Here is a 23947-nt window from a genome sequence, read left to right on the forward strand (position 1 = left end):
TGATGTTGGTATTTCCATGAGTTTTTTCGTTCTCCTTGCAGGCTGTAAATTATTTTTTAAATGAAAATTCTTTTATTAAAAACAGCTACATTTTATAAATTAGTATAACATAATGGTAGAGAGAAATGCAGATGTATTAGAAAAGATGCTCTATTGAGAGGAGACACATTTGTGTTTCTCATGGCCTTGAATGAAGGTCCCTCTGCCGATCCTCTCATAATAGTCCTCGTGTCAGTGAAGTCCCCCGTGAAACTGGATAACAGGATTTTAAGGTAGAGATGTTCATCAGGCAGATGGAAATGAAGTCTAGAGCTGTGAAGATAAGTCAGGCAATGCAATAATTAGAGAGAAAAAATAATGTAAGCTATCAAAGAAAGATGTATACAAGGGAGACAGAGTCACATAAAGTCTCAGATGTAAGAGACCATAGAGCAAAAGGCTGAGTTCTGGCTTTCAGGAAGAAAGAAACATAAGCACCTGATCACCAGTTAAAAGCTAAGGAGAAAGATGAACAATCAGTATGAGATCATAAAATTAACATACTTTTCTAAAAATATGTGAAATGAGGTTTTTAGGGAGGTAGATCTATGGCTGAAGAAAATCAAGGTGAATGAAGACAAGATCAATTGAGAATGTAGTTTCAGAAATAGCAAAGAAGCCAAAGTTTGAGGAAGTTAAGTGGCTAGGGATAAAATTGAGGCACTAAAGTATTATTGGTTCTGCATTCAAGGGTAAGATCTTTTTTTTTTTTTTTTTTTTTTTTGAAACAGGGTCTCACTTTGTTGCCCGGGCTGGAGTGCAGTGGCACAATCTCAGCTCACTGCAACCTCCACCTCCCGGGCTCAAGTAATTCTCCTGCCTCAGCCTCTCCAGTAGCTGGGATTACAGGCACATGCCACCATGCCCAGCTAATTTTTGTATTTTCAGTAGAGACTGGGTTTCACCATGTTGCCCAGGCTGGTCTTCAACTCCTGACCTCAAGCGATCTGCCCTCCTCAGCTTTCCAAAGTGCTGGGATTACAGGCATTAGCCACTGCTCCTGGCCCAAGGGTGGGATAGATTTAGTGAGATGACTGGATAAACAGAATCAAGAAAAAACTTCGTCAAAAACTTACGCTTCTTAAAAACTTAATCCCGGGACAGACTCATCTAAAACTTTGTTCCACGTCTTCACTTTGACTCACCCATAAAAACTTCAAGTACAAAGAATGAAAAATCTTAGGAATAACCACATATTTTCTAATGCTCGATATTTTATTTGTATTGTTGTCTTCTAAACAGATATGATAGGTCTTCATGATTTTTTGTTTTCCTGGAATTGATTCCCAAAGTATTAGTCTCATGAATCATGCATTCAAAAGAAACACAATCATTGTATTCTCTTTGCTGTATAATTTTGGTTTCAGTTTTGCTTACATTTCCTATTCAAGGAACATTTTCCTCCAAAACGACATTTGAAAAAAACAGCCAAAATGTAGTATAGAATAGCGCGAGAGCTATTCTAGACTGTAACGAAAGCCATCTGCTATCACAATTTAATTTATTTCAAGTACTGATAAGCTGATGACAAAACAGCATTACCTTTTAGTTTACTCACACAAACTATTTCTCTTTTCTCCTTTTGATCATCTAGAGGAACAGGCGACCTTGGTTTCTGCTTTAGCTTCCTTGTTCTCATTAGATCGAACAATGCCTCTAAAGTGACCACAGATTTGCATTCAAGCTGAAAACCTTTACCAAATGCAGTCTTGATTTGTACTTTGAAAAAAAACATTTGCAAGGTATTTTATCCTTTTCTCCAACTTTTGACATATTACAAAGTACCCAAATATGCCAGACTATTGCCTCATCAGCCCCTGGCAGTCAGGTACAGTTAGATGCAAGGCAATCTTCCTAAAAGTTACTTATTAGAAATGTGAGAAGGACAAACGCTATCATTGGAAAAACGGACAAAAGTCTCAATAGGAAAAATAAGGAAGTGGAGAGTTACTATGTTTCTAATTTTTCGCGTGCTTCTATTTTTTTCCTACTTCAGAGCCATTGACCAATAGTTCAGTGTATCACAGGATGTGTTTTGGTCTGCTGAAACATGACACATATTTTCAAAGAACCATGGAAGCCTAAAAGAAAGCCAATGAGAAATAACTAAATGAGAGTTTAGGACTGTAGCTTTCATTTTCATTCAAAGATTTAAAAGTCTCCATAAAGTAAAATGTTCTTCTCCGGCCACTTGTTTGCATAGTGCTGTGTTTTCCTTCAGGCCTTTCCGGCTTCCCATATGGCAGGAAGAAAATGATGTGCTTAATGATTACAAATTTGATATGGAATACAAACTTTCAGTTTCTGCATATGATGCACAGAGATGCTTTTGTGGTTTTGATATTCATATTACAAATAAAGGAACTAGAAAATGAAACCATTCCAAAAGTGGAAGTAATTTCTCACTGCCCCTGTGATAAACTCTGGTCATTGGCTGTGGCAGCAACTAGTATAAGATGCTCTGAAAACTCTTCAAACACTGAGGGGCACCAGAAGAGCAGACTACAAGAATGGCACATGCTATGGAAAACTCCTGGACAATCAGTGAAGAGTATCATATTGATGAAGAAGTGGGCTTCGCTCTGCCAAATCCACAGGTAAGAGAAGGCACTAAAATGTGGGAAAATGCATATTCTTCTCATTTCTTACCTGGCCAAGTTAACTTATACTAAACAACTGTGGTTCAGTAACTTCTAGTAAACAAACATATAAAGCAGTGTAAAAATTAGAGAGAGACCTGTGATAACTGCATCTCACTTAATTTGTCTTAAATTTTCTCCCTAGAAATGGAGTCATCTACGTATTTCTTACTTACCTAAACATGGATATGGAGAATGGCGGGAAAGGAAACTATAGAAAGTGTATCAGCTTTACATAAGAATTATACAGTAAAATACAAACAAAGAGGTTATTACAGTTGTATTTTGAGAAGGTGTTTTGAAAAAGCCAGAGTTTTAAATGAGCCATGAGTCAAAGAGAAATCCCTTTCTCTTAGGGATATACCTTAAATTATAAAAAACATGTGCGTCTAATTTGATGGGGTTTATGAGATTGCGCATCAAGCACCTTCCATGTTATATGATCATTGCTTGCTATTTACTGAGCATAAGATTCAAGTGAGGGTCTGAACTACCTTTTTCTTGTTTGCAAGTTTTACCTATAAAGTGCAAGCTATGTGGAAAAAACGTTTGCCTTAAAAACTGTATTTGCTAATGTGTCTTCTAATGAATGCTGTGTAAACCAATTTATCATCAATATTTTAATTATCAAATACAGCATTTTTCTAAGCAATTTACAAATTAACCCTTTCCATTCTCACAGCCATCCCAAAAGGTATGTATGTTATTTATTTATTTTTATTATTTATTATTATTATTATTTTAGATGGAGTCTTGCTCTATCACCTGGGCTGGAGTGCAGTGGCACAATCTCGGCTCACTGTAACCTCTGCCTCCCAGGTTCAAGCAATTCTCCTGCCTCAGCCTCCTAAGTAGCTGGGATTATAGGCAGCTACCACCACGTCCGGCTAATTTTTGTATTTTTAGTAGAGACGGGGTTTCACCATGTTGGCCAGGCTGGTCTCGAACTCCTGACCTCAGGTTATCCACCAGCCTTGGCCTCCCAAAGTGCTGGGATGACAGGCGTGAGCCACTGCACCCAGCTAGGTATGTATGTCATTATCCTCATGTTCCTAATGAGAAGTATAAGGCATGAAGAATGTAATTATCAAACTATGTTGCTAGCAAGTGCCAGAGGTCAGTTTGAGCCTAAGCAGCCTGTCTTCAGAGTCTATGATCTTAAAACCATTATTCCACATTGCCTCTCTTAAGAAGGGACAATAAGACACTACTTTTCTCCTTTCTTTCAATCTTCGGTTTAACAAGGTACATGGGATTCCAGGAGAAGATTTCTATGGACATGTTATGATAATTCTGTAGACGAGTATATTTTTGTTTGTAGCTCAAACAGTTACAGTCCACATACTGGAGAACACCTTTAAATACAGCAAATGTTTAGTCAGAGATTCCAACCTAACTGTGCTTAGAAATGAAATCCTGCAAACACTTTGGTGACACCAGGAAATTTAAAGCATCTACCTCCTGCCAATCTAATTGTCCTCTTTGGATTGTTAATTAAAGAAAACGAAGAGTGTGCTTTAATTTTATTGCCAAAAGCACTAGTTTTCTTTATTCATGCAAATCAGTAATACTCAAACTTGCTATTTGCCCGCATACCCACAAAAATGCGAGGACTAGATGGTTTCAAAGGTGTACTTATCAATGGTACAATAAAACCATCTTTTTCAGAAACTACTAAACTTTATATCATGGGGTTTTTTTTCTCAGAGATTCGGTTCTACTTAAAAATACAACAATTTTGATAATTATGAATACCTGTAGAACAGATTCCAAGGGGTAAAGTAAAACCACAAAAGAAAGCAAACAAAACTCTTCCTTGGCTACTTAAAAAAAAGATTCTCAGCCGGGGATGAGTGGCTCACGCCTGTAATCCCAGCACTTTGGGAGACGTAGGCGGGCGGATCATGAGGTCAGGAGTTCGAGACCAGCCTGGCCAACACGGTGAAACCCCATCTCTACTAAAAAAAATACAAAATTTCGCTGGGCATGATGGCATACACATGTAATCCTCGCTACTCAGGAGTCTGAGGCAGGAGAATTGCTTGAACTTGGGAGTTGGAGGCTGCAGTGAGCTGAGATCGTGCCACTGCACTCTAGCCTGGGCAACAGAGACTGTCTCCAAAAAAAAGATAATAATAATAATAATTCTGACAAGGTGTGGTGGCTTACACCTGTAATCCCAGCACTTTGGGAGGCTAAGGTGGGTGGATCACTTGAGGTCAGGAGTTTGAGACCAGCCTGGCCAAAATGGTGAAACCCCATCTCTACTAAAAATGAAAAAAAAAAAAAAAAAATTACCCAGCGTGTTGGCGTGCCTGTAGTCCCAACTACTTGAGAGGCTGAGGCAGGAGAATTGTTTGAACCTGGGAGGCGAAGGTTACAGTGAACTAAGATCACGTCAATGCACTCTAGCCTGGGTGACAGAGTGAGGCCCTGCTTGAGAACAATAATAATAATAGTAATTCTGCTAGCTGAGATGCTGAAGAAGCTAGATTTACTGTACCGGAAACATGAAAAAAAAACTATTGGTTACTTTTATTTCTTCACTGAAGATCTTTCCTAGAAATTATGAACCAAAAAATATTCTTATTTTATCTCTCGTAATCTATCTGCTTCTTAGTCCAAAGGAAAATAATATGTTTTCTGATTCCATATAGACACAAGGCACAGTCTCTAATCTAGCAGAATTTGAATGATCCTCAGTATGATTCATTATTAATTTATATTATACCATTTAGGGATCCTCTGAACCAGAGCATATTACGTATTAAATTTTATACTTGCTAAAAATGCTGTCAAATAAAATGCTAATCACGGTACAGAACAAAAAAGTATGTCTGTTAGTTGGGGAAAAATCAGAACGATCAAAAAAGTAAGATGTGCTAGACTGTGAAATACAGAATAAAAACAACAAAAATACATTTATTACATTTCTTTCTTTCTTTTTTTTTTTTTTTTTTTTTTTTTTTGAGACAGAGTTTCAATCTTGTTGCTCAGACTGGAGTGCAATGGCATGATCTCCGCTCACCGCAATCTCCGCCTCCCGAGTTCAAGTGATTCTCCTGTCTCAGCGTCAGTAGCTGGGATTCCAGCTGTGTGCCACCACACCCAGCTAATTTTGCTTTTTTAGTAGAGACAGGGTTTCTCCATGTTGGTCAGGCTGGTCTTGAACCTCTGACCTCAGGTGATCCACCTGCCTCAGCCTCCCAAAGTGCTGGGATTATAGGCATGAGCCCCCCCGCCTGGCCTACATTTACTTCTAAAAGTACTACAGCACAGTTGGGGCGAAAAGTTCAGAGCAAGAAAGGTGGCTAAGTAGTGAAGTACACTGCCTAGATTTTCATTGCTAAAAATCTGCCCCAACTGATTAAGGCTGGACAATTACATGCAGATGTTGAAAATGTTAGGATTTTATACTGTATTTATCTTTTTGTTTCACAGCTTACTTACAATATTAACTTTATTTTGAAGCTCAAAACTTCACCCATGTTGATTTAAGTTAATCTTTCCATTTGCACTTAATCCCCATGGTTCAACATTGATTACCTTAAGGGTGTACCTTGAAACTACCTGGTGGAGTAGGCATAGAAACAGGGTATAGGGGGAGTTGCTCAGGGATCTATATCTCATTTTAGGAAGGTTACTATGTCTTTTTATTTGTGTATTTCCCCTTGAGATGAGATTATAAATATGATAAGCTCCAAAGAGAAACTTTTATTTGAGTTTCATTTTTACTTAATGGGCAAAAACAAGCCTATAGTGGAACCAAAGTAGGTAATCAACATGAATACATACAGCACCCGCTATATGCCCAGCACTATGCCAGGGCTTGTAAGAGATATAAATTAAATGCACAATACAAACCTTGCCATCATGTAGCAAGGTATAAAAAGAGAATGTATGTAAACTGTATAAGCCTGGGTTTCCTTATTTATGATACAGAGATAACTTCTTGGGCCATTACAATAATTAAATACATATACTATATATATATGAAATTATTGAGCAGAGTGCCTAGTCCACTACTGACATTTAACACATCTCATTTTTCTTCCATTCAAAGAACTTAAAATCTAGCCAAGATAAGCCAAAGTAGGCCAGGCACAGTGGCTCATGCCTGTAATCCCAGCACTTTGGGAGGCCGATGCAGGCAGATCACCTGAGGTCAGGAGGTCGAGACCAACTTGGCCAACATGGCAAAACCCAATCTCTACTACAAATACAAAAATTAACCAGGCACGGTGGCTCATGCCTGTAATCCCAGCTACTTGGGAGGCTGAAGCAGGAGAATTGCTTGAACCCAGGAGGCGGAGATTGTAGTGAGCCAAGATCGCGCCACTGCGCTCCAACCTGAGCAACAGAACGAGACTCCAATTCAAAAAAGAAAAGAAAAAAAAAAAAATGAAAGTAGCAGATAATAATTGTTTAACAATATGAAAAGGCGTAATCCGTAGAGTTTACAATGGAGAGTAGTTTCAAATAGAGAGGTCAGGAGGATTTTAGTGAAACCTTTGAGGTGAACTTTGAAAAGCTGCAAATGGCAGTGTTTGAAGAGAGAGGAAGAGGTGGAACACAGAAAGGGTCTTCAGCCCCATGTGTGCAGAAGACAAGACAGAGGCTAGTGTTTGCAGACAGGTAAGCCATATGCCAGGGCAACACTGCACAAAATGGATGTGGGGGCAAGGCATACTATCAGTGGGAAGCCAAAGCTACAGTAACTGCTACTAGTAAATAAAAATCTTTTTTTGTTTGTTTTTTCAAGGAAGATCTACCTGATTTTTATAATGACTGGATGTTCATTGCCAAACATCTGCCTGATCTCATAGAGTCTGGCCAACTTCGAGAAAGAGTTGAGAAGGTTTGACATATGTATTACATTTTTCTTCTTGTATAACTTCTTAATATTGTTAACTTGGTTTTGAAGCATAAAACATCACTGAGATTGATTCGAGTCAATTGCTCCATTTGTTTTCAGTTAGACATGCTCAGCATTGATCATCTCACAGACCACAAGTCACAGCGCCTTGCACATCTAGTTCTGGGATTCATCACCATGGCATATGTGTGGGATAAAGGTCATGGAGACGTCCGTAAGGTTTGGAGATTTTCTCAGATTTCTTATACTATGTGACAGATTTTCATCTAATTTACATTTAACTTTCCAAAAATTTTCTAAAAGTATTATAACTGCATTGATCAAAGTTTCAATAACAGGACAAAATGAAAAAGAAAATATGCCCTGGCTTGACATGTCAACTGTTATCATTATTATATTTTTAAGTCTTTTACTTTATTTTTCATCCTGTATTTTATCTGGCAACCCTAATTACATAAAACTAATACAGACTGCAATATCTAACCTTTAAAACACATATGGGCCTCCCAGCACTTTGGGAGGCCAAGACGGGAGGATCACCTGAGTTCAAGAGTTCAAGACCAACCTGGCTAACATGGTGAAACCCCATCTCTATGAAAAATACAAAAAATAGCCAGGCATGGTGGCAGGTGCCTGTAATCCTGGCTACTCGGGAGGCTGAGGTGGGAGAATCACTTGAATCTAGGAGGCGGAGGTTGCAGTGAGCCGAGATCCTGCCACTGCACTCCAGCCTGGGCGACAGGAGCGAGACTCTATCTCAAAAAAACAAAACAAAACAAAACAAAACAAAAAACAAACCTAACTACTGTATTTTAATCAGGTCTTGCCAAGAAACATTGCTGTTCCTTACTGCCAACTCTCCGAGAAACTGGAACTGCCTCCTATTCTGGTTTATGCAGACTGTGTCTTGGCAAACTGGAAGAAAAAGGATCCTAATAAGTATGTAAAGAGTGAGAACAACAGGAATTTTTGGAGTGTGTGCCAATTAAATAAAACAGGAGTTGTTCATTGGCTTAATTTTGGGCAGCACAGTTTTCCTCTCAGTTGGATATGGTCCCTCTCAGTTCCTCAGTTGGGTACGGTTTCTTGGACTGCTGTGTCTACCACTACAAATGTACACATATGTGACAGGTTTATAGTTAACACAGTAAAATGCACAGATCTTAAGTGTTCAGCTTGAATTTAACTGTTACATAATTGCATACACCCACCATTCTCAGTAAGATACACAATATTTTTATCACTTCAGAAAATTTCTTGGTACTTCTTTCAATTCCCTTTCCTGCCACAGACGAATATATTCTTATTTGCCTTATCAAAAAGTAGATGATTTTTGTTATTGGGTTTCATATCAATGAAACCATATAGTATAGACTCTTGTGTCTGGCTTCTTTTGATTAGCATGTTTTTGGGATACTATTAATTTAATTTTTTAGCCGCCAATTGTGGTTAAGAGTTAACACATCTTTAATTACAGGCAGCAATGACTGGTTTTTCAGAACAGTCTCATCAGGATGTAGGTGATTTTTACCCTTCAGGCATGAGATCTGCTACAATAAAGGAAAGGGAGAACCAAAGCACACGTCTCTGGGTGTGTGCCTGTAGAAAAATACTCTGCAAATGGGAATACCACAAAATAAAAGGATTCGATCTAGAAAGTTTCTTCTTATTAAAAATTAGTTTTTTTAAAAAAAATTAACCGGGAATGGTGGCATATGTCTGTGGTCTCAGCTACACAGGGGGTTAAGGCAGGAGGATCGCTTGAGCCCTAGAAGTTGAGGCTGCAGTGAGCTATGTTCGTGCCACTGCACACCAGCCTGGGTGACAGAGTGAGACTCTGTCTCAAAAAATAAAAATAAAACAATTAATTTTGACTGTCCATGTGTGTTCCTTGCACATTTGATTATTTAATTCATTTGTAAGTTATTAAGTTAAATGTTTGTAATGCCTACTAAAGAAATATTTTTAAAACTTTTTCTTTTACCTGACTATGTCTTACCTCTGATAGTAGTATTCAATCAAATAGCAACAACTCATCATTATTTGCTGTTAAATTGATTTTCTTTCTCTCTTCCAATTGGCCCATTGCTTCATGGCTGCTTTCATAAGGCCCCTGACTTATGAGTAAGTATCTGATTCTTGTTTTAGTCTAAGAATTTGCTATTTATAGTTGAATGTAGGTTTATCGATAGACTCCAAATGCATTTTTAAATGATTAATTAAATTCAGCCAAAAAAATAATTTCAGTGATTATTTAGAGAACAAATAATCTCAGTCTTTAATTGTATCTATGATTGTGTTACAACTATGTCTATTTGATATTATAGCTATAGATATACACAAGAATACTACTCAAATACATCTATAGGAAATTAATATGCAAACATACAAAATGCACATACAACTGTGTATCTATGACTTAATAACTCCTATGTCCATAACTAGTTACCATTGTCAATAAGTAATCTTATACCAACTTTTTCTTTTTGAGCCAATCCTTACTAATTTTGACCTATAATATATACTAAACATAGGCTAAGAGGTGGAAAAACTGGGCTGGGTGCGTGGCTCACACCTGTAATCCCTGTACTTTGGGAGGTCAAGGCAGGCGGGTCACCTGAGGTCAGAAGTTCAAGACCAGCCTGGCCAACATGGTGAAACCTCATCTCTACTAAATATACAAAAAATTTAGCTGGGCATGGTGGCAGGTGCCTGTAATCTCAGCTACTCAGGAGGCTGAGGCAGGAGAATCAGTTGAACCCAGGAGGTGGAGGTTGCAGTGAGTGGAGATCACGCCACTGCATTCCAGCCTGGTTGACAGAGCAAGACTCCATCTCAAAAAAAAAAAAAGAGATGGAAAAACTAAGGTAAGTATCATCAGTACAAACCCACCTTGGTGAAGCTAGACTAACGAAGAGGAAAGGCAGTATATGAAAATTATGCAAACTGCCATATGATTAAGAGAAGGCTTAAGAAGATAAAGTATTGGGATCTCTAACCAAATAAAAGGAGTGATGCGGGAGCCCTTGAAGCAAGTTATTTGAGCAATTAGCTAGAGGAAAAAGGTAAGAGTATTCATAGCAGAAGAAACAGCAAAAGTGAGGCCTTGAAGTGATAAATATCTTGGTGTATTATCAAAGCTGAAGGATGGCTAATGTCACTGATAATAAATGATAAAAATAACAGTGTGAGAAAAAGATTATTTATTTATTTTTAAAGATGGCTGGGCAAAGCAGGTGGATCACCTGAGGTCAGACATTCGAGACCAGCCTGGCCAACATAGCGAAAACCCTCCTCTTCTAAAAATACAAAAATTAGTGGGGCATGGTGGCACATGCCTGTAATCTCAGCTACTCAGGAGACTGAAGCAGGAGAATAGCTTGAACCCAGGAGGCAGATGTGGCAGTGAGACAAGACTGTGCCATTGCACTCCAGCCTGGGCGACACATCTCAAAAAAATAATAATAATAATAAAAGATTATGTAGGTTTTTTTAGTTATGATAAGGAGTTAAAACAGTATCTTAAGATAAGGGAGAAACTGGAAGGTTTTTAAAAAAGAGGATGACATTAACGGTCAGTCCCACTTTACACCAAGGAAGACGATGTCATATCTTGCTCAAGGTCACACAGCAAGTAAGTTGCAGAGATGGTCTGGCTTCAGACACCATGAATTTAACCACCACAAAACTCGTAGATATATAGATAGGCTATGTTTGCACCAATGCCCAAACTTCAATTAAAAAGAAAAACAGGGTCTAATCAGTTATTTGAATTCCGCAGTCAATTCCTTTGTAAAGCAGATAAACCACTGAGAAATTGAACTAGGCTCACAAATTAAAATATGAATAGGAATATAATTATTTAAACAAAAGATTACCTTTTAAAACTCTACCTCACAGATATCTCTGTAAACATTGAGTATATACGTATGGTAATATAAATGCCTGTGACAAGTTAACGGGATAATAGAAACAGAACTAGTTTGGGAATTTCTAGTTCTGTTTTTTGTTGTTGTTGTTGTTTTGTTTTGTTTTGTTTTGTTTATTTGTTTTCTGAGACGAGTCTCGCTCTTGTCGCCCAGGCTGGAATGCAATGGAGCGATCTTGGCTCACTGCAACCTCCGCCTCCTGTGTTTAAGTGATTCTCCTGCCTCAGTCTCCTGAGTAGCTGGGATCACAGGCGCCGACCACCACGCCCACCTAATTTTTGTATTCTTAGTAGAGATGGGGTTTCACCACATTGGCTAGGCTGGTCTCGAACTCCTGACCTCAGGTGACCAACCCGCCTTGGCCTACTAAAGTGCTGGGATTACATGTGTGAGCCATCATGCCCGGCCCTAGTTCTGAGTTTCAACATGAAATTTTAGGTCTCAATTTAGTCTACTTACTGTTAATTATGTGATCTTAGACAATGGGCCTAACAACTGAGTCTTAATATTCCCAACTACATAATGGAGACAGTAAGGCCTGCCACACTTCTCTCATAAAATTATGTTGAAACTAAAATAGGATAAATAAAAATGTCAAAAAAAATCCCATAATTTTTGCTAAACTTCTTGCCTTCCTTATCCAATTTCCTCAGGAACATGGACGTTTTGTTCTCATTTCGTGATGGAGACTGCAGTAAAGGATTCTTCCTGGTCTCTCTATTGGTGGAAATAGCAGCTGCTTCTGCTATCAAAGTACGTCTATCCTCACTTCAAGATTTGTATGTCAATTTACGTAAGCAGAGCAATCATTTAGGAGCCTAAGCTATACTAAGCATGAGTTAACTTTATCCTTAACAAATACAACATGGGATCATTTAATCGGGAGTAAAGGATCAATTATTTATTTTTGTGTATTACCTAAAGTATAAAATCTCAGAGCCATATACTTAAAATCCAACTTGAAACCTCTGTAGGAAATAATATTTTTCAATAAAATGTGGCTTTGGAACTACGATACAGTGTCATAAATTCAATAGTTTTGATTATCAAAAATAGAAATGAAACATGTACGACTATATAAATATCTCTAAATTAAATGCTATGTGAATAAAAACAAATCCAAGCTTCTATAAATATAAGGAAATTAGTCAAATAGGGTGTCCAGCCCAGGAAAGAAATGTAAAAATCTCAAATTTAATTTATGGATTAGGACGGGGGATTTTGGCCACGCACAGTGGCTCACGCCTGTAATCCCAGCACTTTGGGAGGCTTAAGTGGGCAGATCACTTGAAGTCAGGAGTTTGGAACCAGCCTGGCCCCCATGGCGAAACCCCGTCTCTACTAAAAATATAAAAATTAGCCGAATTAGCCGGGCACTGTGGTGGGCGCCTATAGTCCCAGCCACTTAGGAGGCTGAGGCAGGAGAATGCTGTGAACCCTTGAGGTGGAGCTTGCAGTGAGCCGAGATCGCGCTACTGTACTCCAGCCTGGGCAACAGAGCGAGACTCCGTCTCAAAAAATAAAAAATAAAAAGAAAGAAAGAAAACCTTAAATGTTTGTTTTTTGTTGTTGTTGTTTTGTTTTGTTTTAGGTAATTCCTACTGTATTCAGGGCAATGCAAATGCAAGAACGGGACACTCTGCTAAAGGCACTGTTGGAAATAGCTTCTTGCCTGGAGAAAGCCCGTCAAGTGTTTCACCAAATGCACGGCAAGTAGTGTGTGTGCAGTGCAATAGTCTAGGCTGACAAGTCAAATGTTCCAGATGTAGAATAGTTGAAAAAGGGGAAGCAAAAAGCAACTACCACTTAGCATGTTTTCACTTTAGGTATTTTATCTTACTAAACCATTACACTTTCTATGTGGTTGGTTTCATTATCTCCATTTTATAAGTAAGGTCATCTAAATTCAGAAAGACAGGATAAATGACTTCAGATTCCACAGGCAGTAAATAGTGAAACCAGAGTTCCAAGCTGGCTCTATTTAATGCTAAGGAACTTCCTTGCCTCCCACTAAAAACCTTTGAGAAACTTTCTACATGGGAGGGTGGTTTTAAGTTCCGGAAAAAAAAAAAAAAAAAAAAAACTTCTGCTTAATAAGAACTCTTTCCTAATTCTGTTTTTTCACAAAATAAGAAACGACACAGAAAAGTCATTGAGCTCAAAGTTTGTTGCGAAATTAACAGATAAAAAACTACACCCCAAAAAACACACAAAAAGGTATATAAGCAGTAATTTGCAATAGGAAATCTGCCCTACTGAACAGAGTCAACAAATACCTGATTGTTTATCTCTGGGTTTTGAGTTATTGCTATTTAGTCCTTGGCAAGAAGTTACATTTTCAAATCAAGTAGGGTAGGAGGCTGAGTGCGGTGGCTTATACTGTAGTTTCCAGCTACTTGGGAGGCTGAGGTGGGAAGACTGCTTGAACCCAGGAGTTGAGGCTGCAGGCTGCAGTGAGCTATGATCACTACATTCCAGCCTGAGCAATGAAGTGAGACCCTGTCACCAAATGATTTTTCAAAATTTTGAAAATAGAGAGGGAGATCTAGTTTCTGGGCTTTTGTTTTGTTTTTGTCTTTGGTTTGTTTCTTTATGTAAACTCTTTATCTGTTACGTCAGTAAGCACTAAGTTTACAGTTTAACGGGCCTCCTGGAAGAGGGCAGGAGAGTGAACGCTTATAACCACAGGGGCTTTGTTTAGCACAGACTGACCTAATGCCTTTTCCTGCAGCCTGTGCCAAAATCTGTTATCAGTTGTACACGACACCTTGATTTTCCCTGTATACCTCTGATGCTGCTTAATTAAACACATTCCATCTTTTTACAGATCACGTAAACCCAAATGCATTTTTCAGTGTTCTTCGCATATATTTGGCTGGGTATGTAGTCTTATATTTGAATTTGTTTGCTCTCACTTAACAAAGACCACCACCAAATTCTCTTGGATGGTCCCTAATATCCATTGGGTTTGACTAACAATTTATATCCAAAAATTCATATGGTAGAAAAAGACTAGACGGTTCTGTTATCACTTGGCCAGGAATGTATTGGAGGGTGAGACAGGGAAGCTAGTTATTTTTAAAAGAGTGGTCTGTGCTAGTGCAAAGCTAAAATTCCATTCCTAGAATATTTATGCCAAATCTGCGCAGGATTATGTTATTTATCATTCTCATGCATGAAAATGAGCAGGGGCAAGGGGGCATGAAAGAAAGATCATGAAATACATCTCTTGTCACCTTCTATTCACTACTAATGCAAGATTTGATACCTGAAAATTAGCAGTTAATCTAAAGAACGATTTTTCTTTTTTTCTTTCTTTCCTCCAATAGCTGGAAAGGCAACCCCCAGCTATCAGACGGTCTGGTGTATGAGGGGTTCTGGAAAGACCCAAAGCGGTTTGCAGGGGGCAGCGCAGCACAAAGCAGCATCTTTCAGTGCTTTGACGTCCTGCTGGGCATCCAGCAGAATGCTGGTGGAGGTGAGTGGAAAATAGCAAGAAATAATCATCTCTTATGTGAACACAGTAGTATTTGGATATCTAGAAAGCACCTTCCCATCAGCATCTCATCTGAGCTTATCTGATGGTTTTAGCAGAATCAGGAAAGTAGGGATTTGGTTGCCATGATCCCACTTTAAAAATGAAGATGCACAAACTTAATAAGAGTCAGTGACTGGTTCCTTGTGAACCAGCTAGAAAGTGGCAGAGCTGGCCGGGTGCGGTGGCTCAAGCCTGTAATCCTAGCACTTTGGGACACCTAGGCAGGTGGATCACCTGAGGTCAGGAGTTCGAGACCAGCCTGACCAACATGGTGAAACCCCATCTCTACTAAAAATACAAAAACTAGCCGAGCATGATGGTGGGTGCCTCTAATCCCAGCTACTCAGGAGGCTCAGGCAGGAGAATTGCTTGAACTCGGTGGGCAAAGGTTGCAGTGAGCCAAGATTGCGCCACTGTACTCCAGCCTGGGCAAAAGGGTGAAACTCTGTCTCACAATAAAAATAAAAAATAAAAGGCCAGGCGCGGTGGCTCACGCCTGTAATCCTAGCATTTTGAGAGGCCAAGGCAGGCGGATCACAAGATCAGGAGATCGAGACCATCCTGGCTAACATGGTGAAACCCCGTCTTTACTAAAAATAACAAAAATTAGCCGGGTGTGGTGGTGGGTACCTGTAATCCCAGCCAATTGGGAGGCTTAGGCAGGAGAATGGCATGAACCCGGAAGGTGGAGCTTGCAGTGAACCAAGATGGCGCCACTGCACTCCAGCCTGGGCAAGAGTGTGAGACTCCATCTCAAAAAAAAAATAAATAAATAAAAATAAAATAAAATAAAATAAATAAAATAAAAGTGGCAGAGCTTTCCTCACACCCAAGTTCCATCTTGAAGTCTGAACATGTCTATAAAGAGTGGTTGACTCCAGTGAATTCATGTTCTGAAAATGTATGATCAGACTCAGGAAGAGATAGTCACCTGCAAATGAGACAGGGCTGTTAGTGGGGAGATAAAGACCTCAGTGACAAGCAGAGTCTGGGCCCTGGTCTTGTTCAGCTGTCCCGTGACCCCAGCCACCCAGAGCAATGCCTGCACCAAAGTTTAAAGATGAGCCACATTCATTGTATGCCTTCTAGGGGCTTAGCTGGAGGAGAGGAATAAGCTCCAAGAAGAATTTTTTAATTTTCTCTGTTTTGTTAAACTTCTGTTTAATAGTCAAAGGGGAAAGCATCAGGCTGGGTAAAAACATGAGTTTTTCTTAATTTGACCACTTATTTTTTTAATTTTTTAATCATATTTAATTTTTTTATTTTAGATTCAGGGGATACATGTGCAGGCTTATTACACAGGTATACTGAGTGATGCTGATGTTTGGGCTTCTAATGATCCCCTCACCCAAGTATAGAACATAGTGCCCAATAGGTAGTTTTTCAACCTTTGCTTTCCTCCCTTCCTCCATCCCCTATTTGAAATGCTCCCTGTCTATTGTTCCCATCTTTGTGTCCATGTGTACTCAATATTTAGCTCCCACTTATCGGTGAGAACATGTGGTATTTGGTTTTCTGTTTCTGCATTAATTCACTTAGGCTAACTTAAGCTAATAGCCTCCAGCTGCTGCCTCCTTGTTGCTGTGAAGCACTTGATTTCATTCTTTTTCATGGCTGTGTAGTATTCCATGGTGTACATGTACCACATTTTCTTTGCCCCATCCATCATTGATGGGCACCTGAGTTCATTCCATGTCTTTGCTATTGCCGAACACTCATTTAAACACAGTCTCTTAAACTCTCTTAAGAATCAGTCATAATCTGTCAAATGCAGATTATATATGCCCTTGTCTATACCATCAGCTTCTTAACAGTAGAAAAGAGAGAAAGAAAGTGCAAACAAAGGCCAGGCGCAGTGGCTCAAGCCAGTAATCCCAGCACTTTGGGAGGCCGAGGAAGGCGGATCATCTGAGGTCAGGAATTTGAGACCAGCCTGACCAACATGGAGAAACCCTGTCTCTACTAAAAATACAAAATTAGCCAGGCATGGTGGCATGTGCCTTCAATCCCAGCTACTCAGGAGACTGAGGCAGGAGAATTGCTTGAGCCTGGGAGGCAGAGATTGCAGTGAGCTGAGATTGTGCCACTGCACTCCAGCCTGGCCAACAGAGCGAGACTCTGTCTCAAAAACAAAAAAAAAAAAAAAGAAAAAAAGTGCAAACAAAAATACTTATTGTGAGAAAATGAGTTTAGCTCATTCAGTTTTCAAAATTAATAGTATTTTACAATAATTACGATTGCTAGTAGCAAGACTAATAGCCAAACATTAGCCTTCAAATAGAATGACCTTGACCTCACTGAATGCTGTATTGGTGACCTCCTGCCCACTCTGCCCTCACTCTGCCTTTCTCTCCTGGATTGGGGAATGCTGTGACCTCCATGTTTCCTCTTTCTCTTGTTCCTGTAGGACATGCTGCTCAGTTCCTCCAGGACATGAGAACATATATGCCACCGGCTCACAGAAACTTCCTGTGCTCCTTAGAGTCAAGTCCCTCAGTCCGTGAGTTTGTCCTTTCAAAAGGTGATGCTGGCCTGCGGGAAGCTTATGATGCCTGTGTGAAAGCTCTGGTCTCCCTGAGGAGCTACCATCTGCAAATCGTGACTAAGTACATCCTGATTCCTGCAAGCCAGCAGCCAAACAAGAACAAGACCTCTGAAGACCCTTCAAAACTGGATGCCAAAGGAACTGGAGGCACTGATTTAATGAAATTCCTAAAGACTGTGAGAAGTACAACCAAGAAATACCTTTTGAAGGAATGTTAATGTAACCCAACAAGAGCACATTTTATCATAGCAGAGACATCTGCATATATTCCTGTCATTACCCATTGTAACAGAGCCACAAACTAATACTATGCAGTGCTTTGCCAATAGTGCAATACAAAAGACCTCAAAATACCTGTGCATTTCCTGTAGGAAAACAGCAAAAGGTAATTATGTGTAATTATAGTGGAAGTTTTATAATCTGTATCTTATCATTGGAATAAAATGATTAAATCAAATAAATAAAAATGCATAAGATATAAATATCTTTCATAATAAATAAAAATGCATAAGATATAATAAATCTTCCTTCATTTATAACTGTAATCAAATATTTCTTTAGATGAGACCTACTCTAAACTGCTTTCAGCAGGGCCAATAGACTCCTATACTTCCCTTTGTTAATGTGAGACTTTTTCATAATTACCTGTTTACTTGTCTATATTCTCATTACATGATAAGCTTCTTGATGCCAGGGACACTCTATATTGTTTACCAGATTTATGCATCCCAGCTGCTTTTTTTTTTTTTTGAAACAGGGTCTCACTCTGTCACCCAGGCTGGAGTGCAGTGGCATGATCTTGGCTCACAGCAGCCCTGACCTCCCAGACCTAAGTGATCCTCCTACCTCAGCCCCCTAAGTAGCTGAGACTACAGTTGTGCACCAACATGCTCAGCCAATTTTTATATTTTTTGTAGAGACAGGGTCTTGCTATGTTGCCCAGGCTGGTCTTGAACTCCTGAGCTCAAGTTATGTCTGTATCTTATCTTTGGAATATATGATAATCCCAGCACTTTGGAAAGCCAAAGTGCTGGCATGAACGTATTTAATAATAGAATCCTAAGAAGCTAGAGCCTGAGAGGAACTTAAGAATTATCAAAGCCAAGCTCTTCATTTTAAAGATGGCAACATTGAGGCACGGAAGGGTGAAATGACTTAACGATGATCACACAATTAGTTGATTAACAATGGGAGAAAAAATTTTTGATGACTCATCTTTGTTCTTTTTGCTCTACTTAGAGTAGATTAGGTGGGAGGAAAAAATAATTTTGGAAGGAAAAGGGGAGGAAATGAAATGACTGGGGAGGAACTCATGATATGGTAAATGGTCAGCCAGAAATCAAGTATGTTACAGAAGATGAGAGGAAGGGGCCGCAGGCGGTGGCTAACCCCTGTATTCCCAGCACTTTGGGAGACTGAGGTGGGCGGATCACGAGGTCAGGATATCGAGACCATCCTTGCTAACACAGTGAAACCCCGTCTCTACTTAAAATACAAAAAAGTTAGCCAGGCGTGGTGGCAGGCGCTTGTGGTCCCAGCTACTCCGGAGGCTGAGGCAGGAGAATGGTGTGAACCCAGGAGGCGGAGCTTGCAGTGAGCTGAGATCACTGAGTAGCTGAGACTACAGGCGCCCACCACCACTGCCAGCTAATTTTTTGTATTTTTAGTAGAGACGGGGTTTCACCATGTTGGCCAGGCTGGTCTCGATCTCCTGACCTCAGGTGATCCACCCACCTCGGCCTCCCGAAGTGCTGTGATTACAGGAGTGGGCCACCGTGCCTAGCCTGCTAAGGATCTTGTATTGGCTCCAGGTCAAGATGCTATCTATCTTGTGTTCTCCCACCTGCAGCACTGATGGCCCACAACCCTGGAAAGGCTACACTTCAGGCACATCGGGCATTTCTCTCTTTCAGAGTTGGTTTCACCTAATTAGTACTGACATGCAGAGAGTCTCTGGTTGCTAAAGAAATACCCTGCAGTCATGCCTTCTCCTTTAGAACATCATCTTTATTGTGATAATAAGGGAGAGAGGGAAAGAAGGTAAGTGAGGGGTATCATCATAGAAATTGCACCCACTGCTGCCTTGTAGGTGAGAGAGGGACTGACACTGGACTCCATGTGCTCCTACAGAGGGTGTAAACACTAGCTCCAGAGTCCCTTCTGTGTTTCCACATAATAGAAACCAAGGGACCAGTATAGTGGCTCACACCTGTAATCGCAGCACTATGGGAGTCTGAAGTGGGTGGATCATGAGGTCAGGAGTTCGAGACCAGCCTGACCAATAAGGTGAAACCCCGTCTCTACTAAAATACAAAATTTAGCCATGCATGGTGGCATGTGCCTGTAATCCCAGCTGCTTGTGAGGCTAAGGGAGGAGAATGATTTGAACTTGGGAGGCAGAGGTTGCAGTGAGCCAAGATCGCGCCACTGCACTCCAGCCTGGGTGACAGAGTGAGACTCTGTCTCAAAAAAAAAAGAAACCAAGAGATTCCTGAATTACTCTAATTAAATCATCTCTGGAGTGGGAAAGGCACCACAAAATGCTTGGTATGTTTCATGAGCCCTGCTGCTTCGTCCACCACTCTCCCGCCCCTATCCCATGCATTTTCTGCATATTGCAGTGAGTGCTCCTCCAGGGGTAGGATGAGATCACCAGATGGTGAAGGTGGTAACCTATCACAGTACATGGTTTTAACGAGATGTAATATATTTTAAGTAACATGGTTCCTATTTGAGTGAAATTAAAGATAATTCTATCCCAGTCTGTGTCATGGGAAAAACAGAAATTCATAGCAGTAGTGGGGCATGCTGGCTCATGCTTATAATCCCTGCACTTTGGGAGGCCGGGCGGGGGGGCAGATAACTTGAGGTCAGGAGTTTGAGACCAGCCTGGCCAACATGGTGAAACCCTATCTCTAACAAAACCACAAAAAGTAGCAGGGAATGGTGGCGGGTGCCTGTAATCCCAGCTACTCAGGAGGCTGGGGCAGTATAGTGGCTCACACCTGTAATCGCAGGTGTGATTAATAGAAATAATAATAGAAATAGAAAATGATTCTTTCTGTTTGAAAAGTTGAAGAATGTTGTTTACAGGAGGTAAGTTTGATACTTAACTTTAAAGTTGAGTTGATCGGTATACCTTCATTGAAAATTTTCTCCTGAATGCCCAGGATTAAATAAACAAGCAAACATATAACTTTGCTTGTTGACCTAGCCTCATATATAATCACTTGAATCCAGGAGGCAGAGGTTGCAGTGAGTCAAGATCACACCACTTCACTCCAGCCTGGGAGACAGAGCGAACCTCCTTCTCAAAAAAAAAAAAAAAAAAGAATGAAAGAAAGAAATTCATAGTAGTGTATTTCTTCAAGGTTGTTTTCCATAAGTAAGGGTAATTTAGCTTAAAATATGTTATCGTTTTCATACCAAGGTTCAACAAAGTATTCTTTAGCCCTTGCCTTTTATAATTCAGTTTTGCATATTAAATGTTGAAATTATTTATGTATTATTTAGTTCTATTTTTCACTCTACTATATTAAATATAATCTCACAAGGAAATAAGAAATATTTTTCTCAGTTCACACCACTCTGAACTTCTCATGCCCTTTAAACAAGAGCTAGTGCAGTCAAGCAGTTGTAATGGTCAACCATGAAATGGAAATTAAAATTTGCTCATTTCCACATAATTGTTTTATGTCAATAAACAATAAACAATTAAAAGGTCAGAAGTCCACACAAGCCAAAAATTTTTCGTATAAACATACATTTAATTGTTTCTAAGATTCTTGCCAAATATGAGACAAAATGACCCACGCAGACAGAAATTCCATCTCCAGAGCCTCTGGGAAATAGCAAACTTGTATTTAGAACTCACACCATCAATTACTGCTCCTAATGGTCTTTATATGTAGTCACTTAATCTTTAAAGCAATTCTACATATTATTACTCTCCTCATTTTACATATGAGGAAATTGAGATGCCAGAGGCCAAGAAATTTGTTCAAGAATATAAGAAGGAACAGACAACGCTAGAGTATAAATTTGCTTAGTCAGGCTCTAAATATGAGCTCTTAATTACTATAATATATAGAAGGCAATGTATCCAGCTTCCGTGGGAATACCTCTAGAGAAGGGGATGTCAACAACACATATACGGCTCAACTCACTTTTGCACAGACACTCTTTTAATTGCTTGACATTTAAATATCAATAAAGTACTTTTTCTAATCTCAATTAGCTTACAGAGACAAGACATCATATTGTGTTTCTTTGGGGGTGATTACCTCTGTAATCGTTAGACTAACAAGAAAATAGTGTGTGATAGAGGCACAAAATAGAAAATGATTCTTTCTGTTTGAAAAGTTGAAGAATGTTGTTTACAGCAGGTAAGTTTGATACTTAACTTTAAAGTTGAGTTGATCGGTATACCTTCATTGAAAATTTTCTCCTGAATGCCCAGGATTAAATAAACAAGCAAACATATAACTTTGCTTGTTGACCTAGCCTCATATATAATGCAAGAAGTAAACATAAAAATATCAGTGTTGTAAATGAGCATCAGAATCATCTAATATACGGAATCTTCTGGGAGAGCTAGTTTTTTAAACTATAAATTAATAATGATAGCTAGTAATTACTTAATTCTTTCATATGCCTCTTACTATCCTAAAATATACATTAATCACTTGATCAAAACAATGAATCTAGAGACAGGTACTATTACTAGTACTCCTTTTTCCCATATGGGAATTGATACCCAATGTAGTTCAGTAGTTTTCAAGAGCCACACGGCTATGACAAAGTAAAAGATTGAACCCAGGCAATCTGACTACAGAATATCTCAAACCACTACACAGTACAATCTCCTCTCTTGCAAAATTTTCTTTTACAAGGGAGCTAGGTTACTTTTGAACTTTGCTATCACAGTATAGGATAATTGACTGCACAACTCTCTCCTCAAATTCCCAATTCATGCATGACTTTTTATTATGTTGTAGTAATAAGACAGCAGTGGAGGTAGAGTGGAAGAAGACTTATTTTTGTCCTCATTACTGCTATGTGGAGCAAGGGCCCAAGTTTTTGAAATCAAGAGCTCAGAGGCATAGCCCTGACCTTGGAAGATGCCCTGGAGACGCTGAGGTGGTTGCACTTTTGTCATAGGAGTGGCAGCCAGAGACCTGAGCCCAATGAATGTAGAGGCTGGTGCCTGGAAATATTGTGACTTGCCACAGAAAGAAGATGGAAAATTTTAAAGTTGGAAATCTGCCTGGTAAGGGATCATTTGCTGATGTCTGCAAAACTGAGTCCAGACACACTATTTTGAAAATTTCGGTCCAGATGATGGCTAAGAAAGCAATGAGAATACAGAGAGTCCACAATGAGATGAAAATGCACTGCCAGTTGAAACATCCTCCTACACTGGAGCTTTATAAATATTTTAAAGACAAGGATTGGATTAGACTTGATATTAGAAATGTACCATAATACAGAAGGCAACACACACCTAAAGAACACAATCATCGCAAGAATGTTGCATTTTCATTATTATGATAAGTACACTGGTAACTAACTTCTTTTCTAAACTTGTATGCATAATGTAACATCAAGACTGACAATTTGGGGCTAGCAACTCAATTGGAAAATTCTCTATTGTAAAATTCCTAACTATGTTTCCCCAGAAATTGCAAAGTGTACATGTACTTGCTTTTAATGTTTGGTCCATGGGCTGAATGCTTTGTGCATTACTTTTTTTTTTTTAGACAGAGTCTCACTCTGTTGCCCAGGCTGGAGTGCAGTGGCATGATCTTGGCTCACTGCAACCTCTGTCTCCCAGGTTCAAGCCATTCTTCTGCCACAGCCTCCTAAGTAACTAGGATTACAGTTGCTCACCACCACACCCAGCTAATTTTTGTACTTTTAGTAGAGACGGGGTTTCACCATGTTGGCCGGGCTGGCCTCAAACTCCTGACTTCAAGTGATCCACTTGCTTTGGCCTCCCAAAATGCTGGGATTACAGGAGTAAGCCACCATGCCCAGCCTATGCATTACTTTTGAGGCCACATTTGACAATGGCACAGTCAAGAACACTAAATGAATTGGCAGATTATGAAATGGCAGTTGTTTTGGAAGACAGCAAACCTCAAGTATGAAACCACCATCGAGTTTTCAGACATGTACATTATGAAGTATTATGCCTTCTTTAACTATGTGCAAGTTAAAATCAGTCATAACTGAAAATCAAAAGGGCGATAATGAACATACTTCATTCAGAAGAAGTATCCACAAAACTTCTAAGAGAGGTCTTAGTATATTCAGGGATGGAGATATGATTACAATATATTATCCACATGATGGAAGTTTTCTCTTGCTGATAGAATGCAT

The 23947-nt window shown here is 39.4% G+C and overlaps 1 protein-coding gene across 1 annotated transcript; it reads left to right on the forward strand.

The window, feature by feature from the left end:
- Positions 1-1916: 1916 nt before the first annotated feature.
- On the forward strand, positions 1917-18033 carry IDO1 (indoleamine 2,3-dioxygenase 1). The gene is made up of 10 exons (XM_023214497.2): positions 1917-2636; positions 7441-7536; positions 7654-7773; positions 8375-8493; positions 9664-9678; positions 12137-12236; positions 13075-13192; positions 14311-14362; positions 14813-14961; positions 17429-18033. The coding sequence occupies exons 1-10, from the start codon at positions 2550-2552 to the stop codon at positions 17782-17784; spliced, it is 1212 nt and encodes a 403-aa protein (XP_023070265.1). The 5' UTR covers positions 1917-2549; the 3' UTR covers positions 17785-18033.
- The last annotated feature ends 5914 nt before the right edge of the window (positions 18034-23947 follow it).

The sequence above is a fragment of the Piliocolobus tephrosceles genome, chromosome 7, assembly GCF_002776525.5.
Source record: "Piliocolobus tephrosceles isolate RC106 chromosome 7, ASM277652v3, whole genome shotgun sequence".
NCBI classification, from domain to species: domain Eukaryota; kingdom Metazoa; phylum Chordata; class Mammalia; order Primates; family Cercopithecidae; genus Piliocolobus; species Piliocolobus tephrosceles.